The following is a 25,217-nucleotide window of genomic DNA, read 5'->3' on the forward strand; positions in this document are numbered from 1 at the left end:
TGCAGCAAATAACAGAAGGAAACTGCTGTGCTCTTTCATAGATTTTGATATTTTGTAATAGATTTAAATGCATTTGATATAAAAAAAAATAGTGTCAATAAAACATGTTCTAGAAGCCTATGTTAGAACCTGAGTTCTTGACAATCATCATGGTAAACTTCACCGAAGTCTAAAAAGAAAAGGCTTTCGCCTTCCCGAACATGGGGCAAAATCAGTGAAAAGAGAGAAATAAAGTCTGCTTCTACTGTCAGAATTCTCAGTTTGTGAACCGCACCCTCCTCTGCTGTTAGAGATTTCTGGTGTCTCTTTGCACCCTGTCATATGCTCTATTAATCTGTCGTTTTTCTTTTGTTAAAGAAAAATATGTCTGATCTACTGTAGGCAGCCTTAGGCGCCATATGCACTTCATATTGGGTGCATGTTTACACGGTGTGCCCTAGAAACAAGATTCACTCACCCACTCAAGAAGATTCACTTCCAGAAATGCTGGAGAGGGAATTAAATCCCAAGGTATTACGATATTAGCACATTGGAGACTGTGTACATAGCCATGCATTTTAAGCACATGACTCCCCTCCCTCTCCCCCAAACCACGACATGCTGGTAATCATATCACGCTGGGGAAATTATATGGAAATATATTTTGGAAATGACTTTTGTAGGGTCCATGAACCTGAAAGGGAACTTTACCCTATGGCTGTCCCCGCCATTAGGCAGAGTGAAGCAGCAGCCCCAAAGCTGTGTCCCTCAAGGCTCCTTGCCGACTTACATTCTCCTGCGCTCCTACCAGGGTAATGATGACTGGTTGTTGCTGTGCTGTCTTGCCTTGTTGCATCAGCTCTCAGTACGTCTCCAAGCACAATTCAAAGTGTTGGTGCTGACCTTTAAAGCCCTAAACAGCCTTGGCCCAGTATACCTGAAGGAGTGTCTCCACCCCCACTGTTCAGCCCAGACACTGAGGTCCAGCTCCGAGGGCCTTCTGGCGGTTCTCTCCCTGTGAGAAGTGAGGGTACAGGGAACCAGAGAGAGAGGGCCTTCTCAGTAGTGGCACCCGCCCTGTGGAACACCCTCCCATCAGATGTCAAGGAAATAATCAACTCTCTGACTTTTGGAAGACATCTGAAGGCAGCCCTGTTTAGGCAAATTTTTAATGTTCGATGTTTTATTGTGTTTTTAATAAAAGTGGTGCCCCGCAAGACGAATGCCTCGTAAGACGAAAAACCCGCTAGACGAAAGGGTTTTCCGTTTTTCAATGCACTTCGCAAGACGAATTTCCCTATGGGCTTGCTTCGCAAGACGAAAACGTCTTGCGAGTCTTGCGATTTTTTTCGCTTTCCCCCTTTTTCTAAGCCGCTAATAGCCTTTTAGCCGCTAAGCCTTTAATAGCCGCTAAACTGCTAATAGCGCTAATCCGCTAATAGGGTTGCTTCGCAAGACGAAAAAACCGCTAGACAAAGAGACTCGCGGAACGGATTATTTTTGTCTTGCGAGGCACCACTGTGTTCTGTTGGGAGCGGCCCAGAGTGGCTGGGGAAACCCAGCCAGATGGACAGGGTATAACTATTATTATTATTATTATTATTATTATTATTATTATTATTATTTTCCCAACACATCACCGACTGCAATGCCATCAGGGTCAGGCCAGTCAGCCCAGCCCACGGACTCCAGCAGCCATCTTGCAAACAAACACACATGTTGCTCTGCTCATGGGATGCTTGCCAGCCGCTGCCGTATTATTAAAGCATTTCCTTGAGCCAAGTAGGTGTCAGGCAGAACAGCAGGTGAGCGTGACCATCAAGGAGTTGGGAGGATGGAGCTGTGTGGGTTATGTAGCTTGATGGAGTCAGTGTGAATGTCAAATGCAGATAGCCCAGCTGGCTTCCGCATGTGACACGGAGGGAGGGCACCTTTTTGCCTTGGGTAGCAAAAAAAAAAGGGGGGGTGAGGGAGGCCTGGTCCTGTTTTGCCCTGTGCTTTTGCAGCATCTTTGTTGGCTCCATACAGAATAACTCCTTTTCTTGTTTCCCAGGGGGTGCTTTCTTGGTCTCATAATATTGTTGTTGTTTAGTCGTTTAGTCGTGTCCGACTCTTCGCGACCCCATGGACCAGAGCACGCCAGGCACTCCTGTCTTCCACTTTCTCCCGCAGTTTGGTCAAACTCATGTTGCTAGCTTCAAGAACACTGTCCAACCATCTTGTCCTCTGTCGTCCCCTTCTCCTTGTGCCCTCCATCTTTTCCAGAGAGTCTTCTCTTCTCATGAGGTGGCCAAAGTATTGGAGCCTCAGTTTCACAATCTGTCCTTCCAGTGAGCACTCAGGGCTGATTTCCTTAAGAATGGAGAGGTTTGATCTTCTTGCAGTCCATGGGTCTCTCAAGAGTCTCCTCCAGCACCATAATTCAAAAGCATCAATTCTTGGGCAATCAGCCTTCTTTATGGTCCAGCTCTCACTTCCATACATCACTACTGGGAAAACCATAGCTTTAACTATACTGACCTTTTTTGGTAAGGTGATGTCTCTGCTTTAGGGATCCTATTAAGAGGCTGCTTTTGCATTCTGACACTTCCATTGGTCTTTCTGAGGGGTGCAGAGGAAGCAAGGCACAGCAAACTGGACTAAATAAGCACAATAACAGTAACAACCAACGGATGCTATTTTGCCAGTCAGCCCCTTCCACCGGAGCAGATTCCACCTGGGCGCCCACTGGGGAGAAGAGAGGAGAGAGGCTGCCCTAGACGACCTCGGAACGCGTTCGCAACGGTCAGCGCTCAGGGACGGACCGCTTTCTGCAGAGCGCTCGCTTGGAAGCACCGTCTCTCGTTCCAAACCATAGAGATAGGAAAAGTATAGAGTAATGCGCACCGCCAGCGAGCTGTCGGATTGGTTTGGAATATTTCCGCGTTGTCTCGGTAAGGTAACCTTCGCTGCTGGCTAACTTAAGCTGTGCTTCTTGATGAAAAAAAGAAACCTTCCAACCACAATGGTGCCAAGGAAGGATAGCAGCCTCACGGAGCCTTGCACCGCCGTTCTAGCAGTGAATATCATTCTCATTTCCAATTCCACCCTGAGAGGTGACAAACGATAGAGCGCCGCCGCTTTCTGCCGCCCAAGAGAGAAACCCGGCTTTTTTTTAAAAAAAAACAAACTCAAAACGAAACCCGAAAGTTCACGCTTCATGTGACTCTATATTTTCCTGTCTCTATTCCCCGTAGCGCGTGCTTCGCGGATCAGGGCAACGTCCTGCCTCGACTTCAGCTGCCCGGGCTTGGATACACTTCCGGTTAGGCCACCGGAAAAGGCGTCATAGCCCTCCTTCAGACTTCCTGCCTAGGGACGAGCTTGCTGAATGTGGGTCCTGGTTTCTTCTGCTGCGCGTAGCAACAGCAGTGGGGTGGCCTTGCTCTTTCAGTGCAGGAGGGCCAACTCCTCTGTCTGGACAGGAGGACCCCCTGAGAAATACAAACCTAAATTCTCCTTTCTTTCTTTTTTGTACCAGCTTATATTTGTGAAAGAGGCAGGCATTTTGAGGTACCCGCTGTTTCAGATGCATTTCAGCGGGGTGCAGTTTGGCTCCTTGTGAGAAATGGTCTCCTTCCTCAACAAACATCCCATACAGAAAGACACCCAGTAGAGATGATGCGGTTTATGTTCCTCTCTTCTAAACTCTGCCACTCCCCAAAGTTAAAATATAGGTTCTCTCATGACTCGGGGATTCAAATATTCGATTTCCTCTCCTTATTGGCCCTTTTAGAGCTATTCTCACACGCCAACCCTTGTTTTCATTTCAACAATCTCTCTCACCTTCTCGAAACAATATATGATTTCTAACATATCCCTCCCATTTGGAGTTCAGGAGCCAAGTGGAACACATTTCTTTTCGGGTGGTATCTATTATCTCTTGGAAAATAGGAAACTTTTACCCCCCCCCCCCAAATTATGGATAAACCATTGAGAATTGGGAAGATTTGTGAGAGTCTTCTAAGCTTTTTTAAAAAAAAAAACAAATAAACAAGCAAACCCCCCAAACCATTCTTTTTCATCCGCAGGCTGCCCAGTGCCATGCGGTGCCTCCTCGTCAGCCAAGACAAGCGACATGATCCAGTTCTTCTGCCTGATGGTGTGACTGTGGTTCTGGGCAGGGGACCTGAGACACTCGTCACCGATAAAAAATGCTCCCGGACACAAGGTGAGTAATTTTTCTCTTGTTAGGAATTCTTCTTTTCCTGTTAGTACAATCCCCTCCAATCATTGTCTAATGTTGAACTTTCTGAGATTCTTTGTACAGCATTTGACAGATTGTTCCTTCTTGTTCATCCCTTTGATTGGGTCACTGTCAGGGGGCACAACCTTCCACATTCCGCATGTCAGCAGTGGGCAGGGCCAGATGCAGAAACAGATGCAGCAACAAATATGAATTTTAACCAGGTATAATTGGCTGGTTTGCATGCAGGCTCCCACTCCTCAATGCAGGCAAGCAAGAGAGTCGAAGGACACATTCCAGCCAGGCAAACAGCAGTAGGCCTGGTGAGGTGTGGCCTGAAGAGAGAGAGAAAAAATATTTAGGCTTCTGGTATATGACTAACTCAAGTGACCCTATTGCCTACACCAGACATGTTCAACTGGTCGACCACGATCAACAGGTAGATCCCCTGGTGATCCTGGTCGATCGCGGGATCCTTATCGATCGCAAGCTTAGAAAAACTTCGGAATGAATGTTTCCGCTCCTGCCCCCCTCAGTCTGTTCCTCTGTCGCACCAAGTGGGCAGAGTTCGGTGTTTTATCATTGCAGTGTGGAATACAATGATTGACTTTAGTGGTGTGTGCGTTTGTTATTGGTGGAGTGTGAGATGAGCGAAATATTTCATTCTCCCTTAAAAAACGTTCAACAACTGTGTTCTCCCCACAAAAAGCTCAAGAGCTCTGGTCTCCCCAAAGAAAGCTCAACAATTCTGGTCAATCCTCAGTGACAATTGGTAGATCACTGCCAGTTTTTTTACACTGGGAGTAGATCACAATCTCTTGGGACTTGGACGGGCCTGGCCTACACTCCTTTATTAGTAATGCTCTACTTTCCTGGAACTCCTCCAAGTGAAGTTATGTGTTTTTTTCTTTTTGTTCTGCCTGACTGCACCCCATGAGTTTAATGTCTGCTGCTCTGCGGGAGCCACAGAACGAAAACAGAACTAAGTGCAGATACGGATGACAAATCTGAGCACTTCCTGGGGGGAGAAGTAGTTGCAAGAGTTTCCAGGCATCAGGAACTCCAGAGAGCCAGTGTGGTGTAAATGTCCACCATGCTGGACAGGTCAAGGAGACCTGGGCTCAAATCCCTGCTGGGCCAGTCATTAACTTACCTACCTAGAACTTGCCTTACTTAGTTGTGAGATTAAAATGGAGGTGGTGGAGACGTGAAATCCACATATTCTACCTTGAGCACCCTTGAGGGAAAAGCTGGATGCAAGTGAGATCAATACCTGCCCCTTCCTTTGCAGCTTCTAGAAATGCTACTTTCCCTGATGCCTGTGCATGCCTTTCCAGCCACTGGGGCCGGCCCCGTCATTGGGCAAAGCGAGCCAGAAGGGGAAGCAGCAATAGCACTTTCCTCACCACCACCACCCTGTCAACACACACACACATGCACACTTCACCACCTTATTGCTTCTGAGCTGGTTATCCCAATTCTTAGCTGGTCCACCCTGACAACACAGGCTGTAGGAAATGGAATGATTGCCACGATGGGATGGAGAGCAGGCAGTACCTTTGCCAGTGGAACTCTGCATGCAGTGCAGTAGAATGACTTTGTTTTTTGTGCCTTCCCTTTGCCTGCTTTGCCAGTGGGAGGCTTTCATCTTTCTTTCTTTCCTTCTTTCCTTCTTTCCTTCTTTCCTTCTTTCCTTCTTTCCTTCTTTCCTTTTCCTTTGCACTGCTTTCTACCCATTTTCCATTTTGTAGATAATATGTTTTATTAAATTTCCACAAATTTCACATAAAATTCCAGTACATAATATTTTTTTTCTTTTGTCGACTTCCCATCCCATTATCCGTAGTGTGTTTTTTTAAATAATTTCCATGGTAATTATTTCTGTTGAATAATTATTATGGCTATGATATAAAAGAGTGAATATAGGATTCAGCAGAGAGATAGAATACAATAATCTTGAATTATTTCTGCTTTCTACCCATTTTAATTTCCCTCTGGTTTCTTGATACAATGGTACCTTGATTCTCGAATGGCTTGGCTCCCAAACGCTGCAAACCCGGAAATAAATGTTCCGGTTTGTGAATGTTTTTCAGAAGCTGAACATCCGACGCAGCTTTCATTTGAGTGCAGGAAGCTCCTGCAGCCAATTGGAAGCCACGCCTTAGTTTTCTTACTGTTTTGGGAGTCAAACTGACTCCTGGAATGGATTAAGTTTGACAACCAAGGTACCACTGTACTGCTTTTTTATTATTACTTCCTCCATTTTCTCTTTCCTCCTTTCTCCTTCCTTCCTCTCCCTCCCCACCCACCCACCCATAACTCCTTAAAAAGAAAAAGCCCAGCACCACCAATTCCAGTTCTGATTTAGTCTTGTGTTTTGATGAATATATGGCAAAATATTGCTCAAAAAAAGATATGCTAATATGCCTAGAGTAAAATGTGAAGTACTGGATGGAAGAAAAATTAGTAAGGAAAGATAATAAGAATATATAGATGATTTGAGAAGGTTGTAGAATGCAACGATTATTGTAAAAAGGGGCGAGCCAGGGCTGCCCTGACCTTAAGAGCTCCTAGTAAGCCCGCCCCTAGCGCCAGCCGATTGGCTGGCGCTGAGGGCGATGAATATTAATGAGACTAGGGAATCCCTGAGACCCGCGAGATTGGAGACCCGCCAGCCCCGCGAGATTGTAGACGGGGGCGTGAGCCCGCAACCCCCCCTTTAATTCGAGAGTGGCTTTGTAGAATGCAACGATTATTGTAAATTGTATAATGTGGAGGAAATCAAGTGGGGGCAGAGGGAAGTGGGAGGAAGGAGAAAAGAATAATATGATGGATTGAGGAAATAGAAATGTAAATGTATGGGCGGATGGGGAGGAAATGGTGTTGGCTTTGGTACATCTGTATTGTAAAGTAATATGTGAAAACCAATAATAATAATAAAAATTTCTTTTTTCAAAAAAATAAGAATGATTTAGTCTTGTGAATTAATGATTCCATTTGTGAAATCTGGGTCTTCTGGACATGCCTTGCGGGTGTAACCAGCCCTGTTTTCTCTTCCTGTTTCCTCGCAGTGGAGTTGCTGGCCAATTATGCCTATAGATCCGTCCGAGTCACACAGGTAAGACAGGGAGAGTTCAGATTGTCCCAATTCTGAGCCTTGTGTGTGTGGCTCTGCTCATATGGGAGCCTTGTTTCCCTAGGAGGGTGAAGCAGCTGCTTCTGGGTGTCTGGTCGCACTCGGGCCCCCTAATGTATTTTGGTGTGTTGACAGCGAGGGGTGAACCCCACGTCGGTGGAGGAGATACACCTGCGTTGTGGGGACAGCACCACGCTCCAGGAGGGAGAGACTCTGTGCTTGGTGAATGGGCTGTATCCCTACCGCATCCGTTTCGAGGAAGATTCCCGCTCCCCAAAGCAAACCCTGCTGGAGTTCTTCAGTCCCCGGCGCCCCCTGAAAAAAGAGGAGGATGGCAAGGCCCAGCCAGCCAAGCGGCCCAAGACCTCCTCGCCTTCCGAGGACGAGGAAGATGACGACGTCGACCCCTCGGTGGCCGAGAAATTGAGGCAGCTGCAGGAGACGGCAGCGCAAGCCCAGCGGGCGCAGAGCCAGCCTCCCCGGCAGCTGCAGCTCTCGCATCTGGCTCCCCAGCCTCAGGACTCCTGGGAGGACCATGGCAAGCTCCTGGTCTTCACAAAGAAAGGGGTGGTGCCCAGCGCCAAAGTAAAGCCTACAGCTCTCAGTGGGCGCTAGCATTGCTTCTTGTGGGCATGTTGTTGTTTAGGGCCATGTGCTAGCTGAGGCTGATGGGAATTGTAGTCCAAAACACCAGGAGGACACAGGTGGCAGGAGGCTGCTTTGGGGAAAGGTTCTGGTTTCGTCTTGCGCCCCACCCTGTCCCCTTCTTTAATGTAAGAAGGGCAAATTTTGGCATCACTTGCCTGGAACCGTGGGCCGAAAGCCTGCTTAAAATAATTAAAACATCAGAAAATGGTAAAACGGGATAAATAACCAGCACTGAGTAAAACTCAGCTCTCTGTCAAATTAACTCTAATTGTTAACGTTGAGGTCTGTTTATTGCATTTTGTAGCTTATTCTTTTTGCCACAAGATTCTTTGGGTACTTTTTTTTTTAGAAAGATGTGATACAAATGTCTTAAGTAAAACGTCTACAGGACATCATCATTAGAATGTTGTATTATTTTATTGTTGTTAGCCGCCCTGAGCCCGGCTTCGGCTGGGGCGGGCGGGATATAAATAAAAAAAATTATTATTATTATCTGGGCAGGTTGGGCAATATACTCTTCAACCAGGCCTTTGGCTAATTAATATTCTGCAGCCTTTAAAACGTGTTGTCCTTTGCAGGCTCACCTGAGAGATCTCGGTAGGGCTACTCTAAACCAGGAAGTGGGGAAGCAATGTTGCTTTGGGGGATAGTTGGAAGTTGAGGCTTGACGCCAGCCTAGGTGATCCTTGGCCCTCTTTCTGCCTCTCTGCCCAGGTTGCAGGTTTCGATCTGGACGGGACCATAATCACCACGCAGTCTGGGAAGGTGTTTCCTACAAGCCCCGATGACTGGAGGTGAGAGTGGGGCGAAATACCAGGGAGGCGGGGGAGTGGAGGGAATTATGGGTGGACAGCATGGTCCATGGCAAAACCTGTGTTGATCTAGGTGCAGAGAGGCCCGGGTTCAAATCCCCCACAACCATGAAGCTCATTCTGCCAGCCCAGTGCACCTCCCAGCAATTAATGTGTGGGTCAGGCATTGGGTGGGGGGGAAGTCACCACATATGCCACCATGGGCTGCTTGGAGGAAAGACAGGAGGGGGAGTAATAAAAGTGAGACTGTGACCTAGTGTTTAGAGCACCGGGCTCGGACAAGGGAGACCTGTGTTCGTTTCTTTATTTTATTCCATTGCACAACACGTATATACCACTTTATTGTACTAAAACCTCAAAGTGGTTTATGAAAAGAAGCCCAGACACACACACACACACACTTTGGCCTAATTTACAGGGTTGCTGTAAGAATAAAGGGTGGGGAGGAAAGCTGAGGACACTGCCTTAATTTCCTTGGAAGAAGGGCAAGCTAAGGAATGTAATAAATAGAAGGGAGAATATTCCTACTCATATGGGGGAAAGTGAGAAGAGCTCCCTGGTTGTGGTTGTGATTCCTGCGTTGCAGGGGGCTGGACTGGATGATCCTTGGGGTTCCCTTCCAACTCTACATTCCTGTGATTCTATAAGAGTGAGATCAGGCTTTTGTAGGACGAAGGCACTGAAACGGAGGCTTGTGCTGGTGTTTCAGGGTTGTGCTTTGCACTCTAATGTCATCCATAGCAACGTGCCATCAGTATTGGGATCAAACTTGGGCCTCCGGCTGTTTTTTTGGACTACAACTCCCATCATCCCTAGCTAGCAGGACAAGTGGTAAGGGATGATGGGAACTGTAGTCCAAAAACAGCTGGAGACCCAAGTTTGGGAAGCTCTGTTCTAGACAGAGTTGGACTACAACTCCCATCATCCCTAAATGGCCAGGCTGGCTGAGGCTGATGGGAGTTGGTATCCATCAATACAGAACAACAAACCCCTGTGTTGCAAACTTAACACAACAAACAATACAAGCAACACGAAGACCAGTATACTAGATAGCACTGCAATTCTTATTGCGTGATATACATGATTTAGTACAACAAAAACAGAATATGTACACTTGTAAATTCTCTAATATATTTGAAATCAAATGAGCACACGTCTGTCAAACTTTGAAAGTCGTTGAAAGTATAATAAGTCTATAGTTGAAACAAAGGAATAGATGCTATCCTGTGGGCTAAGCGGTAAAACATTTTTAGGCATTCATGGTGCCGAAGTGTTGCTGTTGTTGTTTAGTCGTTTAGTTGTGTCCGACTCTTCGTGACCCCATGGACCAGAGCACGCCAGGCACTTCTGTCTTCCACTGCCTCCCGCAGTTTGGTCAAACTCATGCTGGTAGCCTCGAGAACACCTTCCAACCATCTCGTCCTCTGTCATCCCCTTCTCCTTGTGCTCTCCATCTTTCCCAACATCAGGGTCTTTTCCAGGGAGTCTTCTCTTCTCATGAGGTGGCCAAAGTATTGGAGCCTCAGCTTCAGGATCTGTCCTTCCAGTGAGCACTCAGGGTTGATTTCCTTCAGAATGGATAGGTTTGTTCTTCTTGCAGTCCGTGGGACTCTCAAGAGTCTCCTCCAGCACCATAATTCACTGTTCTGACTGGAATCTTCTTCAGTACAACCCATAGATTAGAAAAATGCACATAGAGCAGTCGTCATGAGGATATGCATCTATTACTTTGTTTTTGTTGTACTAAATCATGTATATCATGGAATAAGAATTGCAGTGCTATCTAGTATACTGGTCTTCGTGTTGCTTGTAATATTTGTTGTGGGAATTGGTATCCAGCAACCCCTGGGGCATCACAGGCTGCCTGGGTTAGGTGACGCGTTCTCAAAGTAAAGGAAGGATTGAACTCTGATTAATAAGAATACACACAGAGGCTTGAACCAGCAAGACTCTGGGAAGGGTCCGTATAATAATCTCTGTCTCCAGCCCCTGGCCCAGGTTGTTTTATTCACAAAAGAGCTTCTTACAGGGTGTTCGTAAGAACCAATCAGATTTCTTCTGAGCATTTCAACAAACCCCACGTGGGGACAAAGTTCACCTACAAACACTAGTTAAGCATGCATACTTTTGGAGTAAATGAATGAAAACTACAAAGGAGTGCATTCAGCAATCCTGGAGGTCATAAACAATCAATACACATGATAAGAAGGACAGCGATCATTATCACCTTCATGTGAAACCTATTTCCTGGCCCTAAGATTAACATATCAGAAAAGCTACAGCAAAGAAACTGCCCACTGTCTTTGATGACCAAGGACGCCTACCTGTCTGTGTACGTGACTTGTCAAGAAAGAGAAATGGAACAGGAATGCAGAGGTGTGGATTGATCAAGTATCATATCAAAATAGTTTAAACCCAGTCAATGCAATGCTTTCATAGCTGACACAGATGACTTACTCTATATTTGTTACAATTCCTCATAGCAATCCCACCTGATCACTACAGTTAGGGAGATCACCACTCAGTCATTGCCCTTCACCCCTTTCTGTTTTGCAGAATCCTGTACCCCGAGGTTCCCCGCAAGCTGAAGCAGCTTCAGAGTGAGGGGTACAAGGTAATGCACCTTCCCCAAACCATGTTACTCGCTCCAGCTTCTCCTCTCCTCTTCTCACCTCTGTGTTCTTCTCTCCTGCATCTCTGCCCTCTCTTCCCCACTCCCCCAACTGGGCAGGTTGTGATCTTTACCAACCAGATGGGCATCAGTCGCGGGCGCCTCAGGCCTGAAGTTTTCAAAGCCAAGGTGGAAGCAGTGGTGGAGCGGCTTGGCATCCCGCTGCAGGTGAGTCGGGGCAGGGAGGACGGTGTATCTCCCAGAATGCTTTGCGAAAGGGAAGTTGCCCACTGAGCAGGGAAAGTGGAGTGGGTTTGGAAGCAAACATTTTATGGTATAAGTGCCACCTGCAGAACAGAAAAGGGTGGCTTTGTGAGGGAGGAAGAGGAAGAATAGAAATGATTTATTGAATATTTACGGATAAATTGCAAACAGATAGAAACATTAGCAGGATTATTGTCATAACCGGCAGTTTCATAAGAGTGTATATTTAAGGTAGATAATTAAATGAGCAAATTAAATGAATTTGGATATGCAGAAGATATTAAAAAAATAAATTAAGGAACTGTAGAAAGAGGGTGGGGGGAAGGAAGTCAAATTTTGAAATGTTAAATTGATTGTCAAACTAATGAAACGTATAAACTCGAAAAGTATAAATAAAAACTTTTAAGAGAGAGAGAGAAAGAGGAAATGAAGCTGAAAGAGTTAAAAACAGGTGAAGGGCTTTGGGGGCTCCCAAGGGCCTTGTGGGTAACTGCCCAGGGGCCACGTCCTAGCAGTGGACAGGAAGTGACATAAACAGGAAGTGACATAAACAGTTAATCCACACACATACGTGCATCCACATGCTCTCCCCAACATTCACAGAGCAGCCATAGAATCGTAGAATTGTAGACTTGGAAGAGACCACGAGGGTCATCTAGTCCAACTCCCTGCGATGCAGGAATCTTCCCATGGTGGGGCTCAAACTCACAACCCTGAGATTAAGAGTCTCATGCTCTACCAGCTGAGCTAACTATTTAAACCTCCTCTCCCACAGTGCACTCTTTCTTTCTTTCTTTCTTTCTCTTTCTTTCTCTCTCTCTCTCTCTCCTCCCTAATCTCTCCTTCTCTTCTCTGCCCATCCCAGCCCCCCCAAATTTGCAATTAGGGGAGAAAAGATCTCATTCCCAAGCCCAAGTCCCTCAGTTGCGGTTCTGCTGTAGTTTCCAGGGATTTGCAGCCATGCGCAAAGATCAAGGCGATGCAGAATTCGAAACGGTGAACTGTTCCCATTTCTCATTCTCCAGCCAGTTTAATATATCTCGCCTCGTCCCCCATTGGGCACGGGATGGGGCTCAGCCAAAGTTTCCGGGTGTCAGTAGAGACACCCCAGACTTTGGCCCAGAGATGTTTGATCAAGGAAGGGAAGGAGAGATTGAAAACACTATGAAAATAAAACGCCAGGATGTTTTTTATCTGGACAAGGCTGGGACAATCTCACCCTGCTGCCATCCTTCTCCTCCCAGGTCTTCGTGGCGACTGCTTCTGGCGTTTACCGCAAACCTGTCCTTGGCATGTGGGAACACCTGTGCAAGAAGGTGACTTGAGACTTCACGTATTGTGACTTTGCTGTTAGTTTTATTTTCCGTACTTTTCCGTCATTTTGCATTGTGATTGGTTGGGAGCGAATTTTCCGCCATCCGCTTATTTTGATTCCACCGTGCCTCATATTTCAAATACAGTGGTACCTCGGGTTAAGAACTTAATTCGTTCCGGAGGTCTGTTCTTAACCTGAAATTGTTCTTAACCTGAAGCACCACTTTAGCTAATGGGGCCTCCTGCTGCCGCTGTGCCGCCGCTGCCCAATTTCTGTTCTCATCCTGAAGCAAAGTTCTTAACCCGAGGTAATATTTCTGGGTCAGCGGAGTCTGTAACCTGAAGTATATGTAACCTGAAGCATATGTAACCCGAGGTACCACTGTACAGTGGTACATTGGTTGTCGAACGGCTTGGCTCCTGAACAAATCAGCTCCCAAACGCCACAAACCCAGAAGTAACTGTTCCGGTTTGTGAACGTTTTTTGGAAGCTGAACATCCGACAGGGATTCCATGGCTTCCGATTGAGCGCAGGGAACTACTGCAGCCAATCGGAAGCCACGCCTTGGTTTGTGAACGGTCTCCCAGAACGGATTAAGTTCGACAACCAAGGTACCACTGTAGGTTGCTGAAGGTTACTTTAATCGGTTTAAGTTTTAAAGGTCGCATTTTTCCCAGTGTGGCTGGATCAGATTGTTACGGGTTGTGTGTGTAGGGGGTGGTCTTTGTTGTGGATTTTCTCATCCGCCTTGTGTATCGCAATGTAGAAAGGCAGCATGTGAATTTGAAAGGAAAGGAGGAAGGTACAGGGGTGCAGAGGGGTGGGAAGGAGAGAGAGAGAGAGAGAGATCTGTATCACTACAAGTCTTGACTTCCCACCCCTCATTCCCAAACTTTCTTCCAAGGCAAACGGTGGCCTAGAAGTCTCTTTGCAGCAAAGCGTCTATGTTGGAGGTGAGTAAAACACTCAGGCTGAGCTGGGAATCCTAAGAACTGGTGGCACTCACGGGGAAATAGAGCGCAGAGGCTGCAGTGTTGCTCAGTTCCATTTCTCACTCTCTGCACAAACCCAACCTCTTGTGCTCGTTTTATTAATTACATTTATATACCGTCTTCATCTTGCAAGGTCTCAAGATGGTGTGACTGGTTCCCCTCCTTCTCTTCCCCATCGCAACAAACAACCGTGCGAGATGGGTTAGGCTAAGAGATGGTGGCTCCCCAAGATCACCCATAGTAGAGCGGAGATTTGAACTCCTGTCTCCCAGGCCCTAGTCCAACGCTCTTAACCGCTTCGCCACACTGGCGATTTGTAGGCAGCCCGGAGATCAAGAACACACAGAGGGCCGCATGAAATTAGGCCGAGGGCCACACCCCCCACTCCAGTGCTATGGGATGCTATTCACAGTACAGTGGTACCTCGGGTTAAATACTTAATTCGTTCTGGAGGTCTGTTCTTAACCTGAAACTATCCTTAACCTGAAGCACCACTTTAGCTAAAGGGGCCTCCCGCTGCCGCCGCGCCGCAGGAGCCCGATTTCTGTTCTCATCCTGAAGCAGTTCTCTGGGTTAGCGGAGTCTGTAACCTGAAGCATATGTAACTCGAGGTACCACTGTATAATGAGAGAATGGGTGCAATTTGCTTAGTACCTTCATTTGGTGGGAGCGAGGAACAATTTCAGGCTTGTGCATCTTCACTGCAGGCAAAGTTGTTTCTGCGCTTCCCCTACTCCGAATTTACATGCCCCAGTTGTGAGCGTTAGCAATGATCCGTTGAGTTTTCCACCTTGTGCTGCTGGATGTGTTTTCATAGCTCCTTTCTGTCCATAGATGCAGCTGGGCGACCACCAAACTGGGCCCCGGGACACAAGAAGAAGGATTTTTCATGCAGCGACCGCTTGGTACGCAATCAATTCTTCTCTTTCCTGTCTTCTCCTTCAGTTTCCCTTAACCACGAAACAGAAAATTTGGCCACCCTGGATTAAAGAACAACTGCTCTGGTTTAGCACCCACTATTCCCCCTCTTCTCTTCCGCCAGGGTTTTTTTTTATTATTTCAAAAAAGAATTTACATACTGCCATTTATATGCTGCAATATCAGGGCGGCGTGCAGAAAGCATAATTGAAACAAGTGTGAACAGTGCAGAACAGTCATTGCCATCAACCTGGTTGTCAACGTTGACCAAAGGGTCCCTCCTGTTTCTACTTAGGCAAGATGTGATTGCTGTCATGGAAATGCTGTTCAGGACTGTATTTTGTACCCAGGTAAATACTAGATACACAGAACTTGCCCTCTAGCATCCTTAGAATACAGTGGTACCTCAGGTTAAGTACTTAATTCGTTCTGGAGGTCCGTACTTAACCTGAAACTGTTCTTAACCTGAAGCACCACTTTAGCTAATGGGGCCACCGCGCTGCCAGAGCATGATTTCTTTTCTCATCCTGAAGCAAAGTTCTTAACCTGAAGCACTATTTCTGGGTTACCGGAGTCTGTAACCTGAAGCGTCTGTAACCTGAAGCGTGTATAACCTGAGGTACCACTGTATCAGCATTCAGTCAAAAGCCAAGTTTCTAGCACTCATGGAATTCCTCCTTTTTTAAAAAAATAAATAAAAGCAAACTTTTTGTGTATTTAAAACATTTCTATCCCACCTCTCCTTCAAAAGTTCAAGGTGGCAGGTTTTCATAGTCCTCCACTGAAATCTAGGGAGGGGGGGTTGAAACCATGGCCTTTCACCTCATTTTCTCCCTCTACCACCTTTCTTGATGTCCTCAAATCCCACAGATAATTTGGAAACCTCACATCACTAGTCTTAGGAATGTTTTGGCCATGGGTAGGCAAACTTAGGCTTGGGGGCCGGATCCTGCCCAATCGCCTTCTAAATCGGGCCAGCGGACGATCCAGGAATCAACGTCTTTTTACATGAGTAGAATGTGCCCTTTTATTTAAAATGCATCTCTGGGTTATTTGTGGGGCATAGGAATTCCCCCCCCCCAAAAAAATATAGTCCGGCCCTCCACAAGGTCTGAGGGACAGTGGACTGGCCCCCAGCTGGAAAAGTTTGCTGACCCCTGGTTTTGGCTATTTGAGGAAGTGGTGCCTTGCAGTGAAGTGTTTGAGCTGGAAAAAGGGAAAAAGTTGTACTGATGTGCTTTCTACACAAAAATCTGGGCTGGTATCGGCAGCCCACATCAAGCACCTAGCAGCCAGCTACTAGCCAACCAGCATACATGCGCTACTGCTGCCTTCGGTAACCAGTTGTGCACCAGATGTTTTAGATGTGCTTGATTTGTGTATGGTAAGGAACTCACGGGCCTGAGAATCTCTGCTTTCTCTTTTTGAAACGAGTTTCTAGCCCTCATGGTGCAGAGTGGGGCGGGGCAGACCTGAAAATGTGTAGGCAGCGAAATCTTAGAAGTCAGCAGGGGACTAAGAAGGGAAGCAAAGACAGAGCTTCAGTGCCCCTTATCCCTTCCTGGTGGCACACCTATCTGGAGTATTTTATTCTCATTCTCCTCGTTCTCTCAATCCTAGACAGAGGATTTCAAAGCCTTAGGCGAATTTGGAAGCAAATGACACAAGACGAACAGGCCGAGAAGCAAATTGCACGTACTGGGTGTACTTTTGTTGTGGCCACGGAGTGTGTGCGTTCTGGCTGCCAAGAGTACAAGCCGTTCTCATCAGCTCACACTTTTCCTTGGCTCCTTTCCCCACGTTAACAGCTCTTCCTTCTGCCCGTCCTCACAGTTCGCTCTGAATGCTGGGCTTCCCTTCCGCACCCCCGAAGTGTATTTCCTGGGCTGGAAAGAGCCACCGTTTGCACTCCCCAACTTTGATCCGGTGAATGATTTCTTTTTATTTTAGAGCTGGGCTCGCTTTTGGTTTCCGTTCATATAGAACCAGGTGTTGCCTTTTTGCATGCCATTAATTTGACTCTGAAAGGGATGCGGGATGTGGGTTAAACCACAGAGCCTAGGACTTGCTGATCAGAAGGTCGGCGGTTCGAATCCCCACGACGGGGTGAGCTCCCGTTTCTCAGTCCCAGCTCCTGCCAACCTAGCAGTTCAAAAGCGCGTCAGAGTGCAAGTAGATAAATAGGTACCGCTCCTGTGGGAAGGTAAAGGGTGTTTCCGTGCGCTGCTCTGGTTCGCCAGAAGCGGCTTAGTCATGCTGGCCACATGACCCGGAAGCTGTACGCTGGCTCCCTCGGCCAATAAAGCGAGATGAGCGCCGCAACCCCAGAGTCAGTCACGGCTGGACCTAATGGTCAGGGGTCCCTTTACCTTTAATTTGAGTCTGAATTGATTTTAGAATGAATTGATTTTAGAATGTATTTCAATTAAATGATTATGATTTTATGTAAACTGTGTTATTTTTACTGTTGTTAGCTGCTCTGAGCCCGGCTTCGGCTGGGGAGGGCAGGATATAAATAAATTATTATTATTATTATTATTATTATTATTATTATTATTATTATTATGTGATCTGCAAAACAATCTTTGCAGGTTGGTATTTGGAGGAGAGGGGGCTTTTGAGTCTGACAGAGAATGGGTTTCCCTGGAACCACCTAGTGAGCTCATGGCAGAGGGTGAGATTCAAATTGGGGGATTTTGGATTCTCGCCAGCAGTCTCTTAGCCCTGGGATGGGGAAACCTCTGGCCCTCTGCATATTATTGGACTCCACCTCCCATCACCCCCATCTAACAGGGCCAGTCAATGGTCAGGGACTATAGCAGTTTAGTTCACCAACATCTGGAGGGTTACGGGTTCCTCGCTCCTACTCTAGGGCATCTTTGCTCAAAAATATGACTGAACCCAGGTCCTCTTTATGGGGGACAAGTGGCGGGAGCAGGGGGAATGATTGCTGAACAAAAGATCGCCTTTAATAAACCTCCAAAGAAAGTTACTGGAAAGGTTTGCCTCTTGCCGCTTGTGGTTCCCCACTTCCAAGATTTGTGGGAAGCTGAAGGCAAAAAAAGTGTTGCGTGCCAGCATGTTCTCTGCCTACTCAGAAGGCCATTTAAAAAAGGAAAGCCATGTGGGTGGCAGGACCAGAACTTTATCCTAAACTGTGGCTGAGCAGGGGGCTTGCCTGCTAGTCAGTTAAGCAGCTTTTGAGTCAGCAACTGTGATTTGTTTATTTTTTGCTCAGAAAACCTGCACGTAGTCACCTGGCTATTCTTGCAGAGTTTTACAGTCGCATTATTTTAGCACCTTATTCCAATTTAGAGTGTGCATTTCCCCCCTTTTCTCTGCCCCCACTGAAATTGAGCCCGGCGAGATCTGCAAAAGCAGAGAGTTTAATAGGCACAGCTGACCGACTTGCCTAACACTATTACATACAATGTCTGAGTCTCTTGTGTCTGTTACCGTATTTTTCGCTCTATAAGACGCACTTTTCCCTTCCTAAAAGTAAGGGGAAATGTGTGTGCGTCTTATGGAGCGAATGCAGGCTGCGCAGCTATCCCAGAAGCCAGAAGAGCGAGAGGGATCACTGCGCAGCGCTCCCTCTCGCTGTTCTAGCTTCTGGCTTAGCCACACGAAGCCTCTTCAGGGCACGGGGAGCCTTCATCCTGCTGCCCTGAGGAGGCTTCACACACCCTTTAAAGAGCGTGCGGCTCTTGCTGGAGCCCCTCAGTCCCTTCTCCCACCTCCTGGAAAAGCCCGCAAGAGCTGGGCTCCCTTTAAAGAGCCGCGTGGAGCGTGTGTGCGGCTCTTGGGGAAAAGCCTGCAAGTGCCGCACACACACTCCACGCAGCTCTCTAAAGCACGGGTGTCAAACACAAGGCCCGCGGGCCAAATCCGGCCCGCCAGACCTCGTCATGTGGCCCGTGTAGCCGCCGGCGGCCGCCAGCCTTAACCTTTTATTCTTGCTCTCTTTTTTTGGACACAAGAAAGCCATCTCTTCAGCGCATGCGCGGCAGCCTACAAGCCAGAGAACGTCTGCCCTCTAGCGGCGCCGGCCGTTCTACACAGGAAACCTCCACTTTACGTGCATTCAGGAAACCACTTCCGTGTCGCTGGACACATAGTCCTACAGATACAACCGGCCCTTTGAGGGTGACCAAACTGCTGATGCGGCCCCCGATGAATTTGAGTTTGACACCCCTGCTCTAAAGGGAGCGCTGAGCAGAACCTGGGGTGTAGAGCCAGTGTGGTGTAGTGGTTAAGAGCTGTAGACTCGTAATCTGGTGAACCGGGTTCGTGTCTCCGCTCCTCCACATGCAGCTGCTGGGTGACCTTGGGCCAGTCACACTTCTATGAAGTCTCTCAGCCCCACTCACCCCACAGAGTGTTTGTTGTGGGGGAGGAAGGGAAAGGAGAATGTTAGCCGCTTTGAGACTCCTGAAGGGGAGTGAAAGGCGGGATATCAAATCCAAACTCTTCTTCTTCTTCTTCTTCTTCTTCTGCTCAGCGCTCCCTTTAAAGAATTTTTTTTTTCTTCCATTCCCCCTCTAAAAACTAGGTGCGTCTTATGGTCAGGTGCATCTTGTGGAGCAAAAAATACAGTATATTCATACATTTGCCATTATTGTCTCCTCTTAACACAGCGAACGCTGGACCCCAAGGCACAGCTCTATGATCCTCCAGACGCTTGCCTGACCTCTTCCTCCCCAGAGGTGGTTGTAGCTGTTGGCTTCCCTGCTGGTGAGTGGCCGTTCAAACCTTCCTTATCCAAGCTTCGTTTTCTAAAACTTTGTGCAAAAGGTTCCTCCAGTCTCAGAAAATGTACATGGGCAACAGATGCCCTTCCCTGGGGAGTTTCCATGCGCTTCAGTTCCCAACTGGAGCTTAGCTTTTTTGCTAGGTAAACCCAGAACTGTTTGTCAGGCGTTTTTTCTCCCTTGGTTAGTCAAAAGCAGGGGTCAGCAACATTTTTCAGCCATGGGCCGGTCCACCGTCCCTCAGACCTTGTGGGGGGCCGGACTATATTTTGAAAAAATATATAAATGAATTCCTGTGCCCCACAAATAACCCAGAGATGCATTTTATATAAAAGTACACATTCTATTCATGTGGAAACGCCAGGCAGGCCCCACAAATAACCCAGAGATGCATTTTATATAAAAGCACACATTCTATTCATGTGGAAACGCCAGGCAGGCCCCACAAATAACCCAGAGATGCATTTTATATAAAAGCACACATTCTACTTGTGTACAAACACGCTGATTCCCGGACCGTCCGTGGGCCGGATTTAGAAGGTGATTGGGCTGCATCCGGCCCCCGGGCCTTAGGTTGCCTACCCCTGGTCAAAAGGCTGGGGGAATTAGGCTCGGAATGATGGGGCTGTGCTTTTGCTAGAGAGGCTTATGCTACAGAGCAGTAGAATTGTGAAATAAGGCACGTTTCCCAACAGCCCAATTGGATGTCAGGCTTCAGGGAACCAGCTTCCTCCCCCATGGCAATAGATAAGCAGAACAAAGGAAAAGGAGTCTTCTTTCCAGTTGGAAACTTTAATAATCACAGCGAGAGAACAAAGAACACATCTCCTAGTCATGGTGGTGCTCCCAATTACAGAGCCCACCCCCTTCGGTCTCTATGAACCTATGTCACTTCTACGTCTCATAATCTGAGCTTGTCCCCTCTGTGCTTTCTGTTCTGACACTTTCTGAGCCCTTCTCGACTTTGGGGAGGGCGGTGGAGGAATGCTGTCTAGAGACTGTGAATCTGTTAACCTTCCCCCTTCCAGTGTTTCTTTTCTTAGCTGTCCCCCATCCAGTATTTCCCAGCTTCTGCCTTCTGAACTATGCCCCTCTGCAAACCGTTGTTCCAAATCTATACTGTCCTTCTGCTCCTGCGAAGATTCAGGATCTGGAACAGGAGCAGGGGGAGGGGGAGGCGCCTCAGTGCAGCCCCCCGCAACACGGTCCCTGACATTGGATCAGGCCAGTGGTCTACTTAGTCCAGCATCCTGCTTTCACAGTGGCCAACCCAGGTGCCTGCAGGAAACCCGTAAGCAGGACCTGAGCACAAGAGCAGCTTTCTCCCCTCTGTAGTTTCTAGAAACTGGTATTCAGAAGCAAACTTCCCCTGACAACGGAAGCAGAACACTGGGTTAGTAGCCATTGGTGTCTGGCTGTTAACCAGAAGGTTGGTGGTTCAAGCCTATCCAAGGACAGTTTTCAGCAGGATTCCTGAATTGTAGGTGGTTGATGAACTTCCAACTATACAATTCTAAAATTCTATAGCCTTTCACAAATTCATATTTTAAAGCTGTTCAAGTATGCACTTCTCTGAAAAGAGCAAGGTAGCTTAAGGCTGAAGCAGTTTCTCTTTTCTCTGGTGGGCACTTCCAGTAGTCGTAAGGCAGAGAAATCGGCTAGTTCAGAAAGAAAAGGAGGGCCTTGTGATAGGATTTTGTAAGGACAATGAAGGGAGCAGAGTATCAAAGCTGTGTCTGCAACAGGGACCTTTGAGATGGATGCAAATATTTCTAGCAAAGTGTACGGTGCCACAACTGACGTTGGGTCAAAATGCCTGGGAAACACTGCTCTGCCCTGTTTTATCTTTTAACCAGAGTTCGAAACTCCCATTGCTCTCGGCGCATTTTGGACAGGGAATTTCATTAGCGCGAGCAGTTTTTGAGCTTCTTAGTACTGCGCCTAAGATTTCAGATTAAAACTGCAGAGTGGAAGGAAAGGAGGACCTTTTTCTGCCTCCCCACTTCCAGCCACTCTCTGAAGATTGGAGAAGAGACCCTCTTAAGAATATTAGGGGGTGGGCAGGGGAAGGAGGACTAGACCATGTGAAAAAACGAACATAATATTTTAGCTGCAGTTCATTCATTTTCAGCTATGTATGCTTGTTATTAAAAAAAAGTGCACCTGGACATTCCGTTGTTGCGGCCACAACCTTGGCTTAAGGTGCCATTTAGCTCCTAGCTTTCATATCTCAGATTCTAACACTGCTTTTAACACCGTCGTCTTTTCTCGCTCCAGCTGGCAAGTCAACTTTTTTGAAGCGACATTTGGCCTCTGCTGGTTACGCCTATGCCAACCGGGTAAGTAGGAGACAGCGGCTGCCTGGGAGTAAGCCTTGAGGATGGCCCTGCCTGTCTTCTTCTTCCTCCTCCTCCTCCTCTTCTCCCTCCTCTCTTCTCTTGTAACCCATCTTCTCCCACTCCCCTTTACAGGACACACTTGGCTCATGGCAGAAGTGTGTGGCTACATGCCAAGCAGCACTGCAGACAGGGAAGAGCGTAATAGTGGACAACACCAATCCGGACTTGGAATCAAGATCCAGGTGAGGCTTCTCTGGTCACCAGATGTGGTGATGTTGCTCATCCAGCAGGCAGGAGGCTTCCAAAGTTCTCTAAAAAACCATTGTGCCCTTTCCCCCCCACCAGGTATATTGAGTGCGCCAAGGAAGCCGGCGTTCCCTGCCGCTGTTTCCTGTTCACTGCTTCGTTGGAACAAGCCAAGCACAACAACAGAGTGAGTAGCTTGTTAGGAAAGTTACCAAAAAGCTTCTGCCTCTTTTTCTCCAGAGGAGGGATCAGATCACTCATGTTCCCCACTCTTCTGCTTTCACCCCCGTTCTGGAGAAATAAATCAAGACTGCAAAAGGATTTCTCTGTCTCTCTCGTATAGTCAGCCTTATCATTAGCCAAACTGCCAGGCTGCCCCTTCCCAGAGCTGGAGATGATGCCTACTTCTCTGAGAGCTGTACCACAAAGTGACCCATGGGAGACCTTGGTTTGTTAGGGAGCCCTGAAACGAGCCACCTGTCTTTGGAGAAGTGCCCTGATGGACAGTGTCAATAGTTTAGTAAATGAGAGCCCTGGGATTTAGGAGAGATGGCTGGATTTGAGCCGCTGCATTTCCAAATTGTTATGGGTTGAGGCATCTGCGAGCCTCGACCTAATGTCATGTGACATGCAGGGAGCACCCATTTCTGGCACATCACTGGCATGTGGTCCATTGCCAAAGTTATTTCATCCCTGCTCTAACTCAGCAACCTAAGACTGTGATGTGTACCTCTTCTGTTTATGAATGGTCTGTCTCAGAAGTGATGTACAGCATTCTTAACCCGCCATATCTTATACAGTCGTACCTTGGTTATCGAACGGAACCCGTTCCGGAAGTCCGTCCAACTTTTGAAAACAAAGACGCGGCTTCCGATTGGCTGCAGGAGCTTCCTGCACTCAGTTTGAAGCTGCGTCGGATGTTCAGCTTCTGAAAAACGTTCACAAACCGGAACACTCTTCCGGGTTTGTGGCACCCAGGAGCCAAAACGTTTTGAGTCATAAGGCATTTGAGAACCAAGGTACGACTGTAGTCAAAACTCCTTTGAAAGTGAAGTCTGGAATTTTGTTTACTCTGATGTGTTGTGGAAGGGACAGGACACGTTTTAAATAGATTGCTGCGTGACATGTGCCCCCAAGCTCCTGGAGTTTCCCTTTGTCCCTTTCCAGTTAGTGCTGCCTCCCCTGTGTTTTGTTTTGTTTTCTTCTGTCTTTCTGTTGTGCCTAATAATCAAAGCACATCCTTCACAAACTTACCCAGTCCTCTTTGATAGCTCTGTAGGCTATTGGCCAGTGCAGACTAACTGTGTGCTGTGCGAAGCACTTCTGAAGTGGATCCTCCTTGTTTCTTCATGCTCTGACACCAGCCAGCTTGCCCCCAAGGGGAACATCCCCACGTCCTGTTCAAATAAGCAGCCCCCAGAATGACTAGAGAGCAACCTCTTTTTCTTCTTCATTTCAGTTCCGGGAAATGACGGAAAAGGGGCATGTGCCCGTGAATGATATCGTCCTGAACAGCTATAAGTGAGTTTCTGCATTACTTATAGAAGGGAGGGAAGCTTGTAGTGGCATGGGGAGGGGAAAAGGGGGCAGCTCCTATGAAAGTGATGAATCTTAAGCTTTGGGGGCGCTCATCCCAGTGGCCCCATAAGCGACTTTAGGCCACGTTGCTTAACATTTCTAGTAGACCCAATCTGAGTCGCACAACTCAATTTGATTTTTAGTTGTATATTCTTCAGCAGTCCCAAAGTTTTGAGAGTCAGTAGCACAGATATTGTAAAGGTTTGGCGATCTGTTGTGGAACAACCCCATTGAAGAAGATAGCAGTGGTGGTTGCCCAGACCTCGTTGCTGGTTGCGAGGCCGGCCCCCCATAACAGTTCAAGCTTCGGGGGGGGGGCCCCAAATGTAGGTCCGGCCACTGATGGGGAAGTCTGTTTCTGTACCGCCACCCTGATTTCTTTGGCACCTAGCCGGCACCCGCTAAAGAATGAAGAAAGCAGAATTGTACACTTGCGTTGAACAAACTATATTTTGTTGTGTTTGTTATGCACAAATATTGCATGTCCCCGTCACCCAGCTCTCACTTGGTAAAAACAAGTGAACTACTAGCTCTCAAGGTGTGGGGGGAAAGGGGAAATGGCCTGTTTTGAACTTCAACCCCGAGATGAACTGTGGGGGATTAGACACTTCTCCCCACATCCATTTTCACTTCTAAGTTTCGCCATAAAACACCCAAGTAAAAATATATGTACTTAACGCTAACTTAGTTCCAGAAAATAGGCTGAGGACTGAATAGGCTGCATCTCTGAAATGTCACTTAAAGCTGTCTCTCTCTCTTTGCTAGGAATAAGTTTGTGGCACCATCGTTGGACGAGGGTTTCTCTGAAATCCTCAAGATTCACTTTGTACCTCAGTTTGCAGATTCTCAACTAGAGTCACTTTACCTGCAATTTTCTGAGGGATGACACTGTCCTGCTCTTTGCACCCATCTGACAGAGCCTTTTTTTCCGAAATGTACCTCTCTGTTGCCAAAGAAAGGTATACTTATGAAGTGTGATGGCTCCCCCTGCTGGTCAAAGGGGACCCTCACTTTGGGCTATAGAACGCCCTCAGGCTGTTTGAAAATGGGAGTGGAGACTGTATAATAGGATTCCCTTTTCCCCTGTGAAAAGGCATTTTAGAAACCATGAGAAATAAAGTTTTGGAACCCAAACAGTTGTCCTCTTATTTTTCAGGTGAGAGCTATAGGCCTCTTTGTCACCCAAATAAAGCCAGAATGGGGAATTTACATTAAGACTTGTTTTTGGAAACAATTCTGCTCTTGGGCTTCTGCCTAGAACTACAGGGAACAGTTGGAGACAGATAAAAGACTGGTGACAAATTAGCTCTTCCTGCAGAAAAGCTCTAGTCTGGTTATACTTATTCCCTGCCCCTCAGCAGAGCCAACGTTCCACACCAGACAAGGAAGGGTGGCGAAATTAA

The 25,217-nt window shown here is 47.2% G+C and overlaps 1 protein-coding gene across 2 annotated transcripts; it reads left to right on the top strand.

The window, feature by feature from the left end:
• Positions 1 to 3,238: 3,238 nt before the first annotated feature.
• On the top strand, positions 3,239 to 24,948 carry PNKP (polynucleotide kinase 3'-phosphatase). 2 transcript variants are annotated; one of them, XM_082194375.1, is made up of 17 exons: positions 3,239 to 3,351; positions 4,050 to 4,189; positions 7,276 to 7,322; positions 7,476 to 7,925; positions 8,703 to 8,782; positions 11,357 to 11,414; positions 11,532 to 11,639; positions 12,920 to 12,991; positions 13,895 to 13,943; positions 14,817 to 14,887; positions 16,734 to 16,826; positions 19,538 to 19,634; positions 21,929 to 21,990; positions 22,123 to 22,232; positions 22,336 to 22,423; positions 23,696 to 23,757; positions 24,580 to 24,948. In XM_082194375.1, coding segments are annotated over exons 1-17 (1,710 nt in total). In that variant the 5' UTR covers positions 3,239 to 3,349; the 3' UTR covers positions 24,701 to 24,948. The 2 variants fall into 2 exon arrangements, with proteins under 2 accessions (XP_082050501.1, XP_082050500.1); XM_082194374.1 differs by having other exon boundaries at positions 3,308 to 3,531.
• The last annotated feature ends 269 nt before the right edge of the window (positions 24,949 to 25,217 follow it).

Source organism: Podarcis vaucheri, assembly GCF_965113315.1.
Source record: "Podarcis vaucheri genome assembly, chromosome: 13".
Lineage (NCBI taxonomy): Eukaryota > Metazoa > Chordata > Lepidosauria > Squamata > Lacertidae > Podarcis > Podarcis vaucheri.